The sequence below is a fragment of the Pseudorca crassidens genome, chromosome 7 (genome assembly GCF_039906515.1).
Source record: "Pseudorca crassidens isolate mPseCra1 chromosome 7, mPseCra1.hap1, whole genome shotgun sequence".
Lineage (NCBI taxonomy): Eukaryota > Metazoa > Chordata > Mammalia > Artiodactyla > Delphinidae > Pseudorca > Pseudorca crassidens.
Genome location: NC_090302.1, coordinates 5,568,069 through 5,588,413, shown reverse-complemented (window position 1 = coordinate 5,588,413; position 20,345 = coordinate 5,568,069). Strand labels below are relative to the sequence as shown.

The following is a 20,345-nucleotide window of genomic DNA, read 5'->3' as shown; positions in this document are numbered from 1 at the left end:
GAGGACGTATGTTTTCATTTCGCTTGGGTACACGCCTGGGAGTGAGACTGCTGAGTCATGTGGTAACTCTGTGTTTAACATTTTGGGAAACCACCAGACTGCTTTCCAAAGCAACTGCACCGTTTTACATCTTCACCAGCTGTGTACGAGGCTTCCGATTTCTCCACCTCCTTGCCAACACTTATTTTTGTCTGTCTCTTTTATTTTATCCATCTTAAGGGAGTGAAGTGGTATCTCATTGTGGGTTTGGTCTGGCTAATGATGTTGGGCATCTTCTCATGTGCTCATTGACCATTGATATATCTTTTTTGGAGAAATGCCTATGTAGATCCTTTTTTCTGTTTTCCATTTTTAAATTGGGTTATCTGTGGTTTTTTTTTTTTTTTTTTTTTTGGCTGTGCTGCACAGCTTGCGAGATCTTAGTTCCCCGACCGGGGATCGAACCCGTGTCCCCTGCAGTGAAAGCGCCGAGTCTTAACCACTGGACCTCCAGGGAATTCCCGGGTTATCTGTCTTTTTATTTTTGAGTTGTAAGAATTCTTTAAATGTTCCAGATAAATTCCTTAACAGATTTAACGCTTTGCAAATATTTTCTCCTATTCTGTGGGTTGGCTTTTCATTTTTCTCAGTGGTGTCTTTAGAAGGACACATTTTTTGATTTTGATGAAGTTCAATTCATCTGTTTTTTTTCCTTTGTCAGCTGTGCTTTTGGTGTCACGTCTAAGAAGGCTTTGCCTAACCCAGGTCATGAAGATTTACTCCTATATTTTCTTGTAAGAGTTTTATAGATTTAGCTCTCACTTTGGGCCGAGATGTTTAAACAGAGGATTGAAGTGACTTCTCCTCAGTGCATGAGGGAGACCGTGGACGGTGACAGAGGTGGCAGCAGTGGGAAAGGCCTCCTGGGGTATCTGGGACCAGGGCAGAACAGCCAGAGGGAAGAAAGCAGATGTGGGAAAGGGGTGGAGAGAAGTTCTGTGCTGCTCTGGGGAATGGGAGGGCTCCCTCCCTCTCTTGGTCATTCATTCGTTCATTAGTCCATCCGTTTTTCTGTTCTTAGGCATTACTTGCTGACACCTGTCGGGGCAGATGAGGATGTAGGCGGCCGTCCTTCCCACCCTCCCTGCTCCCCAGCCGCATGCCCCTTCCCATCCCGGCCTCCCAGCTCTGAGTAACTGTGGTGGATCTGGAGCCATTGTGAGCGCTCCTGCGGCATAAAGGTGGCAGCTGGGCAGAGAGGAGGGCAGGGTGTGGCCTGAAGATCCCACATCTTGATGTCAGCAGGGTTGGGGAGGGGAGCAGGACTGAAGCCGATGGAGAGGCCACTGGTGGGGGGGATTGAGCAGAGGGGGCCGAGGAGGGGACTTAGGGTGGGCTGGAAGGAGCAGCCCAGGAGCAAGACCCAGGAGGCAGGGCCAGGAGTGTGGGCTGCACGGAGGCCTGGGGAGGGGGCTTCCAAGTAACAGCGATGATCTATGGCCCAGGAAGTAAGGCAAGGCGTGGTCCCCTGGCTGTGACCACAAGGGGCTGTGGTTGCAAGAGCAGTTTCTATTGAGTGACCCAGAGAAGCTGCACTGCAGTGGACTGAGGGTTAAATCGGGAGATGAGACCATGGGGCCAACAGATACAGACTTCTCTTAAGAACTTTGGATCAAACAGAAGTTAGATGGAAGCAGGAGACAGAGAGGGGTTCGGGGGGGTTGTGTTAGGATTTGGGGGGCTTGAAACAGGCATGTCTCCAGACTCCAGGGGTCTAAAATCACTGGAAGGGAGTGAGACCAAAACGCACAGGTGGAAGGTTTGGTTAATTGGAGCGTAGTGAAAGAAATGACTTTCTAATGGTAGAGCAGGCTTCTTCAGGACGTGGCAACATCCCATTGCTGGAGATAGTTGAGCAAAAAGAGATGGCTGCCTGTCAGGGGTGTTACTCTGCAGATTCCTGTGCAGGGAGACAAACGGGCCTAGTTAAGGGATGGCAAGTACTTGGGAAGCATGCCAGCATTGTCCTCTCCTGTGTCCTTGACAGGCATCACTAATTAATCATGGCACATCCAGCACAGTGCTCCAGGCAGCCTCTAACGATCCATCCAAGATAGTACACGCAGCACAGCCGTTCTGCTCTCCCTGGACCAGGATTCTGACGCTCCCTTCCCTTCTGTAAAATGGGTCCATGTCTTCCCACTGCAGGGAAAGCTTACGAGATCACCTACGTGCGGCTGAAGTTCCACACCAGCCGCCCTGAGAGCTTCGCCATCTACAAGCGCACCCGGGCCGGCGGTCCCTGGGAGCCCTACCAGTACTACAGCGCCTCCTGCCAGACGACCTACGGCAAGCCCGAGGGCCAGTACCTGCGCCCCGGCGAGGACGAGCGCGTGGCCTTCTGCACCTCGGAGTTCAGCGACATCTCCCCGTTGAGCGGGGGCAACGTGGCCTTCTCCACCCTGGAGGGCCGGCCCAGTGCCTACAACTTTGAGGAGAGCCCCGTGTTGCAGGTCAGAGAGGAGTGGGGCTGGGCGGGGGCCGGGTTGGGGCAGGGGCTGGGCTGGACACTCGGGTCCAGGGGACCCCGGGGAAGTCTAAAAGGGCAGGACGACACAGGGGACTGTGAGACCTCCTGTGGTTTTCAGATTTGAAACAACAGAAGCTTTTGTTGTATCTGAATCTTTTGTGGATGACTGATAATGAAATAGATGGAAGAGGGTGCCCTGTGACAGCCACCAACTCAGCTGACCCCTTCCTTAGGCAGGTGTGGGGAAAGGACTTCCCAAGGGCACACATGGGTTGGTGGAAGGGCCCAGCGCAGACCCTGAGGGTCCTGACTCCTAGCTGGGGGTTCTGCTAGAACTCCCTGCTGGGAGCCCCGCTTCCCCCCTCTGTGATGGATGGCGTTGCCTGCCCTGTGTGTCTCCAAGGGCTGTGACGGGGATTAGAGGGAAAACACGAGAAGAACGTGAGTTTGGAGTCACAGAGTCCTGGGATCTGTGCTGTCAGGCAGAGCTACGCAGCAGAACTTCCTGCAGCGACAGAAATGATCCCTAGCAGCACCCTCCGGTATGGTAGCCACAAGCCACGTGTCTGTCTGTAGAACACATGGAATGTGACTAGCACGACTGAGGAATTGAATTTTCATTTCAATGAAGTTTAAACAGCCACATGGGGCCAGCAGCTGCCACGTTGGACAGCCAACTGTAAAGTGACCAGCACAGTGCGTGTCCTAGAAGAGATGCTCATTCACGCTTTGAAGATAAGAGTTCGTGAGCTCACCCATCTTGTGGCAGAGAGCGTGGCAGGCTTGTGGCTGTGTGCTTCCATACAGGGCCCCATCCTGCCCACCTGAGTCTACTCAGCTTTGTGGCCCTCCCAGGATAAGCACCCACGCATGTCCACGTTTCTGTGCGTCAGCGACGGTTCATCTGTGGAGGTGGTGGTCTGTTTGATGTTTTGGGGCATTGGACGGCCCTCTAGTCCACTTCCCTGCATTCCGACAGACCTCTGCCGAGAAAAACTGCTATCTTCTTCCCTCGACGTATTCAGAGCATTTCCTTTGCCTGTCTGGGATAATGAGGGGGCTGGGATTAGAATCCCATTTGTTTCTGGAGGGAACACTGAGGCCCAGAAAGAGGTTGTGGCCCACCCAGGCTGTCCAGCACAAGAAAACACGGTGTCAGCTGGCTTGAGGTCCCCAAGGCCACCCTCAGCTTCAGTGATTCACTGGAAGGACTTACAGAACTCAGAAAAGCCGCTGTACTCACGGTGACGATTTATTACAGGGAAAGGATACAGACTGAAACCAACAAAGGGAACAGGTACATGGGACAGGTCCAGGAGAGACCAGGCATGGGGCTTCTGGGTGTCCTCTCCTAGTGGGGTGGTGGGGACAGTGCTGATTTCTCCCAGCAACTGCATGTGACAAGTGCATTGCCAACCAGGGAAGCTCACCTGTGCCTTGGAGTCCAGGGATTTTATTGGGGGTCAGCCACATGCACATGGCGGACAGCCTGTGGCTGACCTTGATCTCCAGCCCCTCCAGAGAGCAGGCGGATTCTGTAGGCCTCCCCATAAATCACATTGTCAGCATTGACCATCTGGGGTGGCCCAGGGCCCCAGGTGAACAAAGTTACTCTTATCAAGGAGGACATTCTGAGGGCTTGCAGGTGACCCCCCCAGGAGTGGGGGGCAAAGGTCAGAACTCTCTCAGGCAAGGTTAATCCTTTCTGGCACAAAGTCTTATCTCCAGACGCCCAGGCCCTGCTTATCCCATTAAAAACGTTCACTTGTGGGCTTCCCTGGTGGCACAGTGGTTGAGAGTCCGCCTGCCGATGCAGGGGACATGGGTTCGTGCCCCCGTCCGGGAAGATCCCATATACCGCGGAGTGGCTGGGCCCATGAGCCATGGCCGCTGAGCCTGCGCATCCGGAGCCTGTACTCCCCAACGGGAGAGGCCACGACAGTGAGAGGCCTGGGTACCGCAAAAAAAAAAAAAAAAAATTCACCTGTGCTCATCACATGATTCTGTTGAAAATGACAATTTCTTCTCCATGGGGCTCCAAGCTCTGTAGATTAGAAAACATTGGCCAAGGGCATCTGAAGACAAGCACAAGGGCGGGGCACCTGCTCTGCCTGCATCTGTGCTATCTGGACAGAGGGGCCCCCTGACTCGTTGCCACTTATGTCCTGGATGCTGTCCCTAACGGGAAAACAGCCTTTTCAGAAATGAGACCCCTGCAGCCCCCAGGCAGAAGGACAGAGAAGGTCAGAGAAGGACAAAAAAAGCCAAGCTGCCCCCTCCCCTTCTCTCCCCTCTGGGCGCCCCCAGGGTGGTGCTTCCTCTAAGGACGTGGAGCCTTGGGGGTGTGGGGTAACGAGGGATGTGTCCATGCGGCTGCTGTGTCTTGGGTCCCTCTGTCCTCCATGGGGGCCAAGGACCTTGGGGAGAAGGCTGACCCTCTCTGGGCTGCTTGGAGACGAAGCTCCTGCCTGCCGCTTCTGCAGTTAACGCTGCATCCTGGCTCCCACGTCTGTCCAGAGTCAACCCGAGAGCCCACTAGTAGTTTTAGCTGGGCCACTGCAAGTTGCACGAGGTCCTTGCCTCTGCGTACTGGGGCTCCGGTTTGCCCCCAAAGTTACCTCTAAGGCATCGGGGAGTGACCCGTACAGTTTGGGCTAAGGGAACAAATTCCCCTTCTCTCTCCCAGCTCCCTTGCTGGTGTCTCAGGGAGATTTTGATGCTGTTCCTATCACCATTGCCTTCAAGACTGATGGAGCAGGTCATAGGCTACAAAGCAGATGCAGGAACCCAAAGAGGGGTCACTGCAGGCCGAGACCTTGGGCAGGTCATTGCCCTCTGGGCTCCATTAGTATGATGAGGGCGTTGGAGTAGATGCAGGAAGGCAGGCTACTTAGCGAAAGCTGGGACCCTGGGGTCAGATAGACCCGAATCCCAGCTCTGCGTGCACCAGCCGTGCAACGAGGAAGCAGAGTACTTACCCTCACTGATCCTCAGTCTTCTCATCTGTAAAGCATGGGTAAGAATAACACCTCCCTGTGGGGTTATGGTGAGGACCTGAGCCATAACCACACAATACGCGTCAGCTACTGCACCTTCCAGCTTGGACATCAGCCGGTTTGGGTTCTCTAGGGGCACTTTTTCTGCAGAAAGAAAAGACTCTTAGACCATCAGCTGTGCTCTGCTGGGTTCCCACCCCGGGCCTTAGCCCCCTTGCTCCTCAGCTGCTTCAGGGACCGACCAGCAGCATCAGTACCACCTGGGCACGTGTGGAAATACAGAGTCTCAGGCCCCACCTCTGATCAGAAGCTGCATTTTAACCTGATCCCTGAATGCACACTGACGTTTGAGAAGTGATTCAGGGAGTGACTCCCCGGAGGTTTACAAACTCAGCTGAGCGCTGAGGTCCCCTCTGAAGCTTTCTGGTCCTGGACCCCTCCCTGGCTGAAGCATCTTCAGGCAGAGGCCCTGGGCCCTAGGCCATGGGCTCGAGAGTTGCTGAGCCCAAGGGGATCGGAGAGGCCCGCTGGCCTGAGTCACGCTGGGGTGAGAAGTCAGACTTCGCCAGTTCATCTTCTGTCCTGATGAGCCTGATTGCTAAACCAGCAGCTGCTGGGCTGAATTAAAATGCTGATTAACATTCAGCTGGAGCTACCTCTGATTATAACAGCAGGCAGATGAAAATGTCAGCGTTCACGTGGGCTCTCCCCCACCCCCCACCAGCTCTTCCAGGGGGAAGCCTCTCATTCCGCCACCAGCAGATATTTATCGAGTGCCTGCCATGCACCCGGCAGAGCCCGGGCTGGGGATGCAGTGAGAACCAGGGGCCCTGAGTCCTTGTTCTCTTGGGGCTGTGTTCTGGTGGAACAGATGTCACCTGGGGCAGGTGCCTTGTCTGTGGGAGCCTGATACTTGGAACGTGAGAAGCCTGTAAACCCAGGGCCCACCCCACGCCAGGGCGCTGGGACGCGTCTTCCCTCAGTTGCCCTCTAGAGCGGGGTTGCGGTCCCGCTGAGGAGTCAGGTAACCTGCGTGACACGGTTTTAGATGGGCTGCTCCGGCACCTCGACCACGTGCCAGATCCCGTGCCCCGCCGCTGACACTGGCCGTCCTCCTCCAGCACCCTCCTGGAGCCGACATTATTCCTTGTCCTATTTCACAGATGGGGAAATGGAGGCTCTGAGACATTGAGCAAATTCCCCAAAGTTGCACAGTCAGGAAGGGGCCGGGCATCCAGGTTGGTGTGACCCAAAAGCACAGGCTCCTTATTTCTGCAGTGTTCTCGGAATTTGTCTGTGTCTGGCCCGTCCCTGTGTCCCAGAAGATGCCCCGGGGAGCCGGCAGACACTCAGGAACCTGCTGATGGAGCCCTTTCCCTTGCATCTTGTCCGCCAGGACTGGGTCACCAGCACCGAGTTCCTCATCTCCCTAGACCGGCTCAACACGTTTGGGGATGACATCTTCAAGGACCCCAAGGTGCTGCAGTCCTACTACTACGCCGTGTCTGACTTCTCTGTGGGCGGCAGGTAGGCGGGAAGCGGGGCAGCGGCCGGGACGCTGGACGGGGTGGCTGCCACGTGGGCTCACCCGGTGGCTACCGTGGAGGGTAAAGAAAGCACTTCTGGTGCTCCAGGGGGGGAAAGAGCAGAAGCCTGGTTCCCGGGCGCAGCGTTCGAGGCCTCCGTGACCCGCCTGCCTCCCGCCTCCCAGCCCCGTTCCTGCTGCTTTTCCCACGTCAGCTGTGTTTCCGCTGCCGTCCGCGGGACACACCAGCCCTTTGCACCTGTGGTTCCCTCTGCCTGGTGGTCCGTCCCCCTTTCTTTTCTTTCTTCCTTTTTTTTTGCATCTGACAGTACATTCATTCATGCCACATGTGCCCGTGTGGGGCAATGTTCCACACTCTCGTCTAACACGTAGAACCTGCTTAAATTTCCAGTCGGACCACTGTTCTGTGGGACAAATGAAGCTGGTTAACAGTGACCATAAGCAGGTGCGGGACCCCAGGCTTTCAAAGCTTTGCTTCTTTCCTCAGCACTCATGAGCTTATAACTGATGGAGCCCATCAACCCCATTCTTCCCCAAATCTTACGGTAAACTTGGGTAGAGTAGGGCTTCCTGGGGACCCAAGCATGTTTTTTTTGGTTTTTTTGTTTTTTTTGTTTTGGCGGTACGCGGGCCTCTCACTGTCGCGGCCTCTCCCATTGCGGAGCACAGGCTCCGGACACGCAGGCTCAGCGGCCATGGCTCACGGGCCCAGCCGCTCCGCGGCATGTGGGATCTTCCCGGACCGGGGCACGAACCCGCGTCCTCTGCATCGGCAGGCGGACTCTCAACCACTGTGCCACCAGGGGAGCCCCAAGCATGTTTAATAAGGCTTTGAGCCATCTCCAAACAGTACGAACGGTTCAGGCCACTCCAAAGCCCCACGGCCAGTGACCCAGAAAGGTCACCGAGGAGGGAGGCACCGCACTTCTACACCCTTCTCATGTGAGGAGAGTCGGGCTGTTCCGTCGGGACCCCTGGCCCTGGCCTACATACTCCTCCAGCTTCAATCAGTGCACGTTGTAGTTTAAGCATCTCGCCTCTCCACAAAGCAGGGGCCATCCTGTACACACGTGGCCACTTGGTACTGGGCCCTCCAGGCACAAATGACGTCTTCAATGTAAACACTCCCTCATCAGGCTCCTTCTTGGAAAGGAGAGAGGAGACAGATGTGTTCCCGCCCCAGGCAGACAGGAACCAGATCAGTCCCCAGTAATCATGTCGCACGCCCCAGATTAACAAGGATAGGAAGCCAGGGCAGGGTGTGCTGGCTGTCAGGGAGACCACCCTGCAGATGGGGGCCCTGCGGGAGGTCAGGGGGACCACCCTGCAGATGGGGACCCAGTGGGAGGTCAGGGGGACCACCCTGCAGATGGGGACCCGGCGAGGCTGGAGATGTGAGGGGCGAGCATCCCAGGTGGAAGAGCCAGCATGTACGAGACCCAGGCTTGACGAATGAGGCAACAGCTCTGCGGCTGGAACAGGGGGCGTGGAGACGGCCGGAAGATTGTCGGGGCCGTGGACCAAGTTTATGCAGTCACTGGGAAGCTGCTGAGGATTTGGCCAGGGTAGTGACAGGGTTAGATTTCTAAGACACCCCAACCCTTGACATCGCAGGGGGGCAGATGAGAGGAGAGAGAAGAAGCTGGTTGGGCAGAGCTGGTGGTAGGATGGGAGAGGTGTGGATCTGAAAGCTATTTAGGGTTGGAAGCCAGCTCCACGTGGGAGTGGTGGCCCATGGGGGTAGGGGGCGAGGGGCTTCCAAAATTCAAGGACGTTTAGGTGGCGTTCAGAGAGGTGAAGATGTCTGGGAAGGGAGCACGGGCGCAACTGCCTACACGCAGGGTGTCTGCACCCTCTGGAGGCTGGCGCTCAGGAGTGAAGGGGAAATGGGGGGTGTCTGTAGGGGCCCCTCTGCTTCTCCTCCTCCCCCGCCACTCCCACACTTGATTCAGGTCAAACCGCCCGGGAGCAGGGCCTCTCCACGGATGGTGGATGGCGGTGAGCTGCAGCGTCTGCCGTCAGGGGGCTTCAGGACAGAAAACATCCGGGCCCCAGCTGCCAGAGCTGGACCACCCTCGGGCCAGCAGCCGGTTGGGGGGCAGTGGCCCGGCAGCCTGTGTCCCACAGTGGCCTGTAGGAATTTCACTCTTTCCCTTGGGATCAGAGGGCTTCGTGGAGGAGGGAGTGTTGGCAACATCCCCTTGGGGCCGTGGGTGGTCCCTTGTCCCAAGACGGGTGACCACTGTCTCCCAAGACTGCCTGGTGCCCGCCTCGCCCCTGCCGGAAGTTCTGGGCATTACCTGCCTACCCTGAGCTCCCAGGGAGGCCAGGCAAGGAAACAGTGCTCTGTGACCTTCCCAAGCCCTGTGTCCCCAGTACCATGGGTACTGGCCGTGGCCAGAGGTTCTTCAACATCCACTTGGGACAGAGCGTGGAGCAGAGCTTATGGGGAGACACCAGGTGGCCGTAGAGGAGTGTCTAGGAGCTCAGGGTCTGCGTGGAGTAGCAGAGGATGGGGTTCAGATTCTGGCTCTGCCGCGTAGCATTCGTCACCTCATGGTCTGAGCCTCAGTTTCCTCATCTGTGCAACGTGGCTAGTTATGGCCCCTCCTGCTGCAGTGGTGAAACTCCAGAGACATGATGTGAGCTGATTGCTCTGTTGGGGGCCGCTACAGAGGAAGGCTGGGAGCTGGGAGCCCTGGCCGTCCTCCGTGTGCCTCAGTCTGGGCCCCCGGGAGGGGGGCGATGACCCCACCGGCTCAGGCTCAGCTGAGGACGCTGTGTGGCCCCCTGAGCACCGTCGTTCCTGCTGATTCCGCCTGTCTGCCTCTGCAGGAGCGGGGGTGGGGCAGGCCCAGGGCTGCCCTCAAAGATACAGGCTCACTGGGGACTTGAGATGAGCTGGGGGCCGTCCTGTGTAAGGCGCAATCTCCTTCTCATCCCTTTAGACACGAAGGAGGGGGCATGAGGCGCCTCCCTGGCTGCCTGCACCTCCCACCCCCTGCCCTGAGAGCTGGCCCGCCCTCTAGCCAGGAGACTGAGATGACTTCTTCCCGGGTCCCCCTCGGCCCCTGGGTGTGGTGCTTTCAGTGGCAGCATCGAGAACTTGACCGTTACTGACGGGTGGCCTCGGGCAGCCTCTCTGTGCCTCGGTTCCTCCGTCTGTTAAATGGGGATCGTTGTGGGCTTGTGAAGATGCGATGCGCTTACACGTGTACAGAGCTCAGGACAGCCCAGCGCGGTGGGTTCCGTGACTGTTGCCCCGGGCACGTAGCAAGAGTTCAGTAAAGCTCCGTAGCTGAGCCGTAGAATGAGGGGCTCACCCGAAGGCGGGGCTCCCTGGTGATGAAGCCCTTCTCCGCCGGCACCTCCCCAGCTTCCGGACACCCCCCACCCCCGTGTTCTTTTCCCAGGTGCAAGTGCAACGGGCACGCCAGCGAGTGTGGCCCCAACGACGAGGGCCGGCTGGTCTGCCGATGCCAGCACAACACTGTGGGCACGGACTGCGAGCGCTGCCTGCCCTTCTTCCAGGACCGCCCGTGGGCCCGGGGCACAGCCGAGGCGGCCAGCGAGTGTCTGCGTGAGTGTCCTGGGACTTCGGTGGCCGGAGGCCGGGGGTGCAGGCCAGGAGACAAACTCCCCATCCCTGGCAGCGGGGCTGCTCCTGGGGGGCCTGGCCGCAGCTTTGGGGGCTCTAAACCCTGTGCAGGTATGAGAAGGAGCTTAGCGGGGGCTGGAGGGGGCAGCGTCCTCACCCGCCCAGGCAGCCCCTCAGACCCAGTCTCCCCAGGTGGAGGCATGCGTGGTAGGAGAGCTGAGAAGGACCCCCAACTTGTTCCTTTGTGTCAACTGCTCCAACCACAGCTGCCGATCAAAGCCGGGCCACCCCAGGTCCTGGGGGTGCTGACCTGCCCACCCAGCCTCTCCTGCAGGCCCCCAGGCAGCCCTTCGCTGCCCCGGCCCCCATGCGACGTGGCTGGCACTGCCTAACCTCACAGACACGCTGGAGAGGATGTTGCCATCATACTTTTTCCAGGGATGGGGGGCGCATGGGGTGGGGGGCTCCTCCCAGCCTGGCGTGCCCCTCCAGCTTCCCTCTGTCCACAAGCCCTGCCCTCCGACAGTCATCTGGCTTCCTCCGGGCTCCCATGTGTGGCTGGTCGTCGCTGGGCACCAGACTCCACCTGGCTCTGCTGCTGGCAGGAGGCATGTCTTCATGTGCAGGCGCTCCTGACGGCTCAGCCTCTGGACCCACTGTGCTCCTGGGCTGCTGGCATGTAGAGCTGGGGTGGGGAGAGGACGGCTTGTTCCAGGGAACAGGATGCTGTCTGCAGGAGCTTCCCGGGGCCACTGTGGCCCTAATGAGTTCCTGCTGCCCTTGCTGGCCTGCCTCCACCAGGAAGTCCTCTCAGGGTCAAGGAAGCTGGCTGGCTCACCCGTTCTGAGTCTGGGGCTCTCTCCATGGTGGGGACACAAAAGGCCAGATTGCTTCTCCCGTCAGGTCCTCACCCCTGAGGTCACATCTCCGTCCTCCCAGCCTGGAACCTGCGTTTCATGCCTGACCCCTCGCGCTCCCCAGTCCAGGCAGCCCCTGAGCCGCATTCACATCCCCCCAACCCATCTGACTGTGTCCTTCTACACGGTCGACACTGTGTTCCGGCTGGTCACCCCTCCTCTGAGCATCTGAAGCCCCCACCTCCCTGCTCTCCCAGCCCCCATACCCCGCCTGCCGCCCAGCTGAAGGCACTTCACATCTGAAGTGCAGATGCAATTATATTCATCCACGGAGCCCCTTGCTCCAAGGTGAAGTCCACTGACCACGGCTGGCTGCCCAGCCTCCCTGAACCAAGCCCTGGCTGACCCCTTGACCTCATAACTGCCCCTGCGCCCCTCCCTGTCCCGTCACAGTGCACAACGTCCCCACCCTCTGCCCTGCCCATCACATGACATGCCACCCTCCCACACCACACTGGGTGAACCTTGCTTCTCTGCCTGTGCCACGACTATCCTCTCCCCTCCTGCCTGGGACTCTCCCTTCCCTCTCCTCCCCTCCTTTGCCTGGACACTTCCTTCCTGCTCACGCTTCAGGTCCCACTTAGCTGTGACTTCCTCCAGGAAGGCAGCTGTAGGGCCCTCCTTTCACCTCCCGGAGCCTCCCTGCCTCTCCCATCACAGCCCTTCACCTGCAGGATATCCACCTGCTTGCTGCATCTGACCTTGTGTGTGGGCACTGGTCCACACCATGCTGGGCTCACCACGGGAGCCAAGACGGAGCCGATCTTTGGTACATACTTTTTTTTTTTAACATGAATGTATTTTGTTTTTTTATTTAGTTTTGGCGGCATTGGGTCTTCGTTGCTGCGCGAGGGCTTCTCATTGCTGTGGCTTCTCTTGTTGTGGAGCACGGGCTGTAGGTGTGCAGGCTTCAGTAGTTGTGGCACGTGGGCTCAGCAATTGTGGCTCGTGAGCTCTAGAGCGCAGGCTCAGTAGTTGTGGCGCACGGGCTTAGTTGCTCCGCTGCATATGGGATCTTCCCGGACCAGGGCTCGAACCCATGTCCCCTGCATTGGCAGGCGGATTCTTAACCACTGTTCCACCAGGGAAGTCCCTTTGGTACATACTTTTTAAAAACGTAGGAAAAGTAAGCTGGGATGAAGTGAGAGAGTGACATGGACATATACACACTACCAAATGTAAAATAGCTAGTGGGAAGCAGCCACATAGCACAGGGAGATCAGCTCGGAGCTTTGTGACCACCTAGAGGGGTGGGATAGGGAGGGTGGGAGGGAGGGAGACGCAAGAGGGAAGAGATATGGGAACACATGTATATGCATAACTGATTCACTTTGTTATAAAGCAGAAACTAACACACCATTGTAGAGCAATTATACTCCAGTAAAGATGTTGTTTAAAAAACGTATTTATGAGTGAATGAAAGGTGACCTGTATTTTCCATGCTTCTGAGTGACTGCATGGTCACTGGGGATCAGATTCACATACTCTTATGGCTCAGAGGATCCACAGGAGATCTTGGAGGGAGCCACGCTGCCACTCGAGAAGGTAGCCAGCCTGTGATCCATGACCAGGTGACTGTACGTCCTGGCTTGCCTGGGAGGGTCCTGTGTGGGGGTATATTTATTAGTGGTGCCCCTTTGTTCTCGAGAGTGTCCTGTTTTGGAAGATCAGTTGACTGGTCTCCAGATCCTTGATCAAGCCAGGCCTGAACTCCATCCTTGCCCTTCCTCCAGCTGCCTGCTCACTCACCACAAGGAAGCTGATCGGCCCATACTCCCCTCCTGCCATGTGCTGCGGCCTCTCTCACACACCCTCCCCCGCCTCCTGCCCACAGCTTGCAACTGCAGCGGCCGCTCTGAGGAGTGCATGTTTGACCGGGAGCTCTTCCGCAGCTCGGGCCATGGTGGGCGTTGCCTCCGCTGCCGTGACCACACAGCCGGGCCACACTGTGAGCGCTGCCAGGAGAACTTCTATCGCTGGAAGCCACAGATGCCATGCCAGCCCTGTGACTGCCACCCAGCAGGTGAGTGGGCCGCACTGCCCCGGCCCCCACCCTCGCCCACCGCCACGGGCTCCTGCTGCCCTGTGCCCTTCCTCCCCAGGCTCCCTGCACCTCCAGTGCAATGACTCCGGCACCTGCATCTGCAAGCCCACGGTGACGGGCTGGAAGTGTGACCGCTGCCTGCCCGGGTTCCACTCGCTCAGTGAGGGCGGCTGCAGGTGAGGGCGGTGGGGACAGTGGGTGTAGATGACCCAGCAAGGGCGCACGGTGGCAGATTTGGACTGAATGATGGGAAGCAGGAGGGAGAGTCCCAAGCCCCTCGGAAGGCAGAGTTGGCAGCACGTGGTTCCCCGGGTGCGGAAGAGGAGGAAGGGATGAAGGCTGACCCCCTGGGGTTCTGCTTCAGGCACCTGGGCGAAGGGAGGCCATTCATGGCAAGGGGAGCACAGGGTGGGGAGAGGCTGAGTCTGCAGTGCTCGTGGGGCATCCAGGGGGACAGAGATGGGCAGGGGCTACTGGGGTCTGGACCTCAGAGGAGGGTCTAACGCTTTACTATCACTTGATTGAGAAAATACACAATGACCAAAAAAAATAAAGCCCTTATAAATTCAGAAGTACTATTAAATGATCTTGGCTTTGGTGCATTGCACCAGTCTCCTTGTATATTTGAAAGGCCGTGGAAATGCCGTTGGGGAGGTTTGGGGAGTCTCAGATCTCTCTCAAAATACTCAGTCGTTCAGGCATAAAACTGGCCATTAGGTGGGGACCTGGATGCTTCCCCAGGGTCTCTGTGGCCTCTGGGCCTCTGTACATGCCACTTCTCCTACCCTGGAGCATTCTCTTCTCCCTCAACACCCTGCCTCTCCCCGGCCTGTGTCTGAACAAAGTCCTACTCATTCTTTAATTTTCAGTCAAGGTACAACTCCCCACCTTGTTCCCACTCCAGACACCTCATTGGTGCTGCCACAGCCTCTTCTTGTACCTTGTCTCCCATAGCTTGTATCAAAGTACAGCATCTACCTGTTTGCCCGTCCATCCTCACTGGACTCTAGGCTCTGTGAGGACAGGGACCGTGTCTTACCAGATGGGGGATGGATGGGTGGATGGGTAGATGGATGGGTGGGTGGATGGAAAATGCATGGATGGGTAAGTGAATAGGTGTGTGGGTGGGATGGATAGAAGGATGGAAGGATGAATAAATGGATCAGTGGTTGGAAGCATGCACAGATGGATGAATGCGTGGATGGATAAGCAGGTGGGTAGGCAGATGGATCACTGTTCAGGTGAGTGGGTGGGTCACTTCCTTCACTCAGTGGGAACAGTAGAGCCAGGGGGCAGGCTCTTGGGTCAGCCTGCCTCCTGTTCCTCTCGGGCGTGGGGAAGGATAGAGAGATTCCTTCCAAGGAGGGTGGGGTATTCCCACGCTGGAGTTGCTCGTTGGACGCTTTCCTCTTGTCCTCTCTCTTTGGCAGACCCTGTACCTGCAATCCCGCTGGCAGCCTGGGCACCTGTGATCCCCGCAGTGGCCGCTGTCCCTGCAAAGAGAATGTGGAAGGCAACCTGTGTGACAGGTGGGTGAACCGATCCAGTAATAAGCCTGCTGGAAGTGACCTCAGTGGTGGTGGGAGGAGCAGGGGCCATCATCCTCCCAGACTTGGGCAACCCCACCACCTGGCACCCTTCCTGGAGCACCATGGATCTGACACCCAGGAAGTTATCTAAAGACTACAATACCATTTATACTTTGACCCACCACCACTGAGAGTTCATAAGCTGTGAAAATACATCTTTTTTCCCCTATCTCAGAATCCTGAAAAGAAAGAGCTAGAAAGGATAGGAGAGACCATTTAATCCAGGGAGAGCAGATACATGGTACTCGTACCACAACCCTCCCATCTCACACTCAGGGCAGACATCACTAGTAGAGCGCTACCACAACCCTCCCATCTCACACCCAGGGCAGACATCACCAATGGACCACAGCAGTTTACCATGAGCTCTACTGTAACCTCAGAATCCTTCTCTACGTCCTGCTCCAAGAAGCTCCCACCAGTTGAGCTGAGATTCAAGCTTGTTTGCCATCCTTGCCATCCTATCATGGTACAAGCGGAGCTTCTAAGGCTCGACGAGGCAGAAGGACTTTTCCCTGCCCTTCCTCCTTGATGTGTTTAGGGGGCCTCCTAGCCCCAGCAACAGGCTGGCAGACAAATGTGGGTTTACGTCCTTGGGCACATTCTGTCCCCTCTTCCTGGCTTCATCTCCAACCTCTGAAGCCTTTGCAGCCAGCGTGGGGTGTGCCAGGGCCTCTTTGATCCTCTGGCCATGGGAACCTGACACGGCAGTATATTGTGGACTCTACCCTTGCCGGACTACGTTGGGCCTCTACTGGTTCAGGAAGAAGCCCAGCCTTGACTCTCACCTTGTCCACGCGGGGCCTGTGGGTCCTGGGGTGGGAGGTGGACTCCCTGCTGGGTCTTCCTCCCCCAAGACCCCTCAAGCTGAAGAGACAGAGTGGAGTTGGGGGACTAGATCCCACTCGCTCTACTCCACTGCCTCGTACCTTGAGGAGGTCTGCCTCTGAGCCTCACTTTACCTGTTTGTGAGATGGGGGGGGCTGGTGAGATGTGTTCGTTGGAGCTGGCCCAGCTTTGGGGTAATTGGCATCTTCTTATGAATTGGATTCCTCCACCTGGGTCGGCCCGAATGGAGCCCTCGTGGTGCAAACCAGGAATATGTGTTTGTAAAAGGCCTCTGCAGGGCTCCTGGGAGAAGTGGCTGATTCTGGGACTGGGGCGGGGAGAACACAGGATGGACCCGAAGCATCTTGTAGAAAGCAGGGAAGTGCTTAAAAACAAAACCAGACAAAGACAAACCCAGAAAACCCCAAACCAGGATGGGGGCCCGTGTCAAACGGACATGAGCGCCAACCTGAAAGAGTTCCCAGAGCTGGAACAAAATAAATAACAACAATATCGGATTATAACCCAAAGTATAAAATAAACATCCACGAGTCCACACTGATATAAATAGATGAGTGAATAAATAAATACAGGGGGATGAAGGGACAACTCTTCCTGGCAGAAGAATTCCACATTAGAAATGGAGAAGGGATGAGGGAAATATTAAAGTACTGTTACAATATCAGAGTAACGATCGCTGTAGGCCAGAGCCGCTGATGAATGCTGACATTCGTGGGCAGAACTTGAGGGAGAAACAGGATATTTGCATGGCCCCCAAATATCTCCCTCAAAATATTTACTAATTACTGTGGTGCTTTCACCATAGGTTCTTTGATTACTGCCCCCCTCCCAGAGGTGGAGATTAATTCCCTTCCCCTTGCCCCTGGGCTAGATTTAGTGACTTTTTTTGACGGCTGGAATATGGCAGTTTTGCAGTGGAGAAACCTGGCAGGGACTTCCCTGGTGGTCCAGTGGTTAAGACTCCGCACTCCCAATGCAGGGGGCCCGGGTTCAATCCCTGCTCAGGGAACTAGATCCCACATGCCACAACTAAGAGTTCGCGTGCAGCAACTAAAAATCCCGCACGTGGCAACGAAGATCCTGTGTGCTGCAACTAAGACCTGGCGCAGTGAAATAAATATTAAAAAGAAAGAAAGAAAGAAAAGAAACCCGGCAGGCAGCACCTTAACTAAATGGTGAAGGTTAACTTCACCAGTGATGTCATACATGACCAGTGATGTCATACATTACCAGTGACATCACACAGGTATCGTTTACCCTGAGATGATGTGAGAAGACGGGCACTTCGCCTCTATTTCTTCCCCAAACCCACAGCCGCAGTCTAATCTTGAAAAACACCAGACAAACCCAAATGGTGGACATTCTACAAAATATCTGACCAGTACTGTCAAAAGTGTCCAGGAAAGACCGAGAAGCTGTTACAGATGAGATTAAGGACACCGTTAAATGCAATGCCATGTCCTGGATGGGATCCTGGAGCAGAAAACAGACGTTTGTGGAAAAGGGGGAGAAATCCTAATAAAATCTGGGAAATAACGTTAATCAGTGTTAACTTCTTGGCTTTAATAAACGTACCCTGGTAATGGCAGATGTTAACGTTAGGAAAAGCCGGGTGAAGAGGCCATGGGAACTTGTGTCTACAATCTTTGCAACTCTTCTGTAAATCTGAAATTAAAACAACTTTCCCCGGTGATTCTGGGCTCCGGTTAGTCTAGCTGGGATCCCCCGAATGTAGCCAATTCATCTGGCCCCCGTGGGCATGTCCGCCTCCATTGCAGATGTCGCCCGGGCACATTTAGCCTGCAGTCCCACAGCCCAGCCGGCTGCAGCAGCTGCTTCTGCTACGGCCACTCCAGAGCATGTGCGGCCGCTGCGCACTTCCGGGAGCACCACATCCTCTCCGACTTCCGCCGGGGTAAGAAGTGCCCGCCCTGCAGCCACCTCCGAGCGCAGCTGGGACGGGCGGTGCTGGGTCCTGCTCTGGGGAGATCCTGCGATGGTGGTATGGGTGGGTGTGGAAAGGAGGGGGCAGCCTCGGGCCCCAGCCCGGGCGTCTCCCGCAGGCCCACACACCGGCCGTGCGCCTCGGGGTCCTTCGGTATCCCCAGCACCTACCTGCATCCCTCGGCTCCCTCCTGGCCGCTGCCGTCTTCCTCAGCCTCCAGCAGGGGTGGGGGGTGGGCACCTGGCAGCCTTTGGAGCCTGTGGGGGAATTTCCAGTTGCTCCTTGGCCCCCTAGTGCTGGGGATCCAGGCTCAATCCCCTGGTCTCCATTTACTGAGCACCTGCTATATGCTAGGCACCATGCTGAGCTCGTTATGTCCATGGAACCTCCTGGATTCCCTGGCAGGTAGATATTCTCATCCCCATTTTACAGATAAGTCACCTGAGGCCCAGAAAAGGAAGGTCACGTAACTTAGTTGTTAGCACCTTGGGTTCATCAGCTCCCGAGTTTTGCTCTTCACTGCTGTGCAGGTCTTCTCTCTAGGTCCAGCGGTGCTGTGGGGACCTGGGTCCCCAGCTCCAGGTGGATCTTTGGGGCAGGAAAGCAGTGGAGCTCTGAACTCTGCATTAAATCATGGCCTGCGTGGGTCCGTGCCATGCCCACTGAGTCTCCCCACCCCCGCATCTCCCCCAGGGAGCTAGAACCTCAGGGCTGGCTCTGGGGCGCCCCAGATGCAGGGGGAGCAGTGCGCCCTCTGCTGGACACCACGCAGAAAGCAGGACGGAGCGGGGCTTAGAATGGGGACCGCCTTGTGGTCACTTGGGCTGTAGTCCAGGATGTCAGCGTCAGAAGGGACTCATTTTATAGATCCTAGAATAACATCACGATCCTCCTCACTTGGAGCCAAGCCCTGGGTTTGGCCCTTCAGTCTCAGCATCTCACGTGATCTCACTAACACCCTCGGCCAGCGGTTCTCAAACGTTTTGATCTCTGGATCCCTTCATGCTCTTGAAAATGAGAGAGAACCTCAGAGTCCTTTTCTTTATGTGGGTTGTTTATACGGATATTTTCTGTATTAGAAATTAAAACAGTAGTTTTTAAATATCTGTGTATTAATTCATTTACGGATGACCGTAGTAAACTTATAACAAAATATAACTTCTGCCTGCGAAAAATAACGCTCTTTTTAAAAGACAAAAAACTTTGAGAAGAGTGCTACCCGTTTTACATTTTTGCACATCTCTTTAAGGTCTGGCTTAATAGAAGTCAGCTGATTGTTACCACGGCTTCTGCCATTTAGTCTGTTGTGATATCACACATCCTGTAGCTTCTGGAAAATTCTCACTGTAAGAAAGAGAATGAAAAACGCAAATAACATTTTAATGTTATTTAGAAGATAGTTTGACGCCATGGACCCCCTGAAAGAGCCTTAGGGATCTCCCAGGATATTCAAACCAACTTGAGAACTGCTACCGGGACCACAGTACCTCATTGCCTCCATTTTGCAGATGAGGCACTAACCGGCTTCAGAGAGGTTAAGTAACTTGCCTAGGGTCACACAGCCAGCAAAGGGGCAGAGCCTAGTCTAGCACGGAGGAGCCCCGGACTTCCCCTTTCTGACCTCTTTCTGTTTCTTCATCCCTCCCTCCTCACCCCTTGGGTGCCCCAGGTGTTGGGCCTCCACCATATTCTCCAGCTGCCCCCCTGGAGAGCACCCTCTGGAGGTCACTTGCTCTGTGCCCGACTGTGCCTGGTGTACTGCCATCACCAGAGGGAGGGTGGACTGAACTGAACTGGGACTGGGTTCCCACCCTGACCTGGCCACTTCCTAACCAGATGGCCTCCCTGGGTGCAGTGGGGCTCGTGGCACGCATACCTGGAAGGACGGGGTGGTGAGGTCACGGGCGAGGAAATCTTCTGAAGACCTGAAGACAAGGTCTAGTCCAGTGTTGTTAGAGACTGCCCACAGTGGGGTCTCCGGGCCGTCCTCACGTCATCATGTGCTCAAAGCCCAGCGAAGGGGACTTCCCTGGTGGTCCACTGGTTAAGACTCCATGCTCCCAATGCAGGGGGCCCAGGTTCGATCCCTAGTCAGGGAACTAGATCCTGCATGCTGCAACTCAGAGCCTACATGCTGCAACTAAAGATCCAGTGCGCCACAGTTAAGACCCAGCGCAGCCAAATAAATATATTTTAAAAAAGAAAAAAGCCCACTGAAGGGGCAGGGCAGGCCCAGAGGTCTGACTGTGCCCCAACAGAGCCGGGTCTCTGAGCCTCCCAGCTCCTCCTGGAGCCACCTCCCACCCCAAGACCCCCATCCTGATCTGGAATGGGGTTCCGAGCTGCCTGGCT

General features: G+C 56.1%; 1 protein-coding gene and 1 pseudogene across 1 annotated transcript in view; one reads left to right on the top strand and one right to left on the bottom strand.

Moving 5' to 3' along the window:
* Nucleotides 1-20,345, top strand: part of LAMC3 (laminin subunit gamma 3) — a 61,061-nt gene that overhangs the window by 10,646 nt on the left and 30,070 nt on the right. Inside the window, exons 2-8 of the mRNA XM_067742939.1 lie at nucleotides 2,188-2,492; nucleotides 6,902-7,032; nucleotides 10,465-10,631; nucleotides 13,401-13,589; nucleotides 13,669-13,786; nucleotides 15,041-15,139; nucleotides 17,827-17,963. Of these exons, the coding sequence (XP_067599040.1) occupies nucleotides 2,188-2,492; nucleotides 6,902-7,032; nucleotides 10,465-10,631; nucleotides 13,401-13,589; nucleotides 13,669-13,786; nucleotides 15,041-15,139; nucleotides 17,827-17,963 (1,146 nt within the window). The remainder of the gene's footprint in view (nucleotides 1-2,187; nucleotides 2,493-6,901; nucleotides 7,033-10,464; nucleotides 10,632-13,400; nucleotides 13,590-13,668; nucleotides 13,787-15,040; nucleotides 15,140-17,826; nucleotides 17,964-20,345) is intronic.
* On the bottom strand, nucleotides 7,477-7,891 carry LOC137228255 (ATP synthase subunit ATP5MJ, mitochondrial pseudogene; annotated as a pseudogene).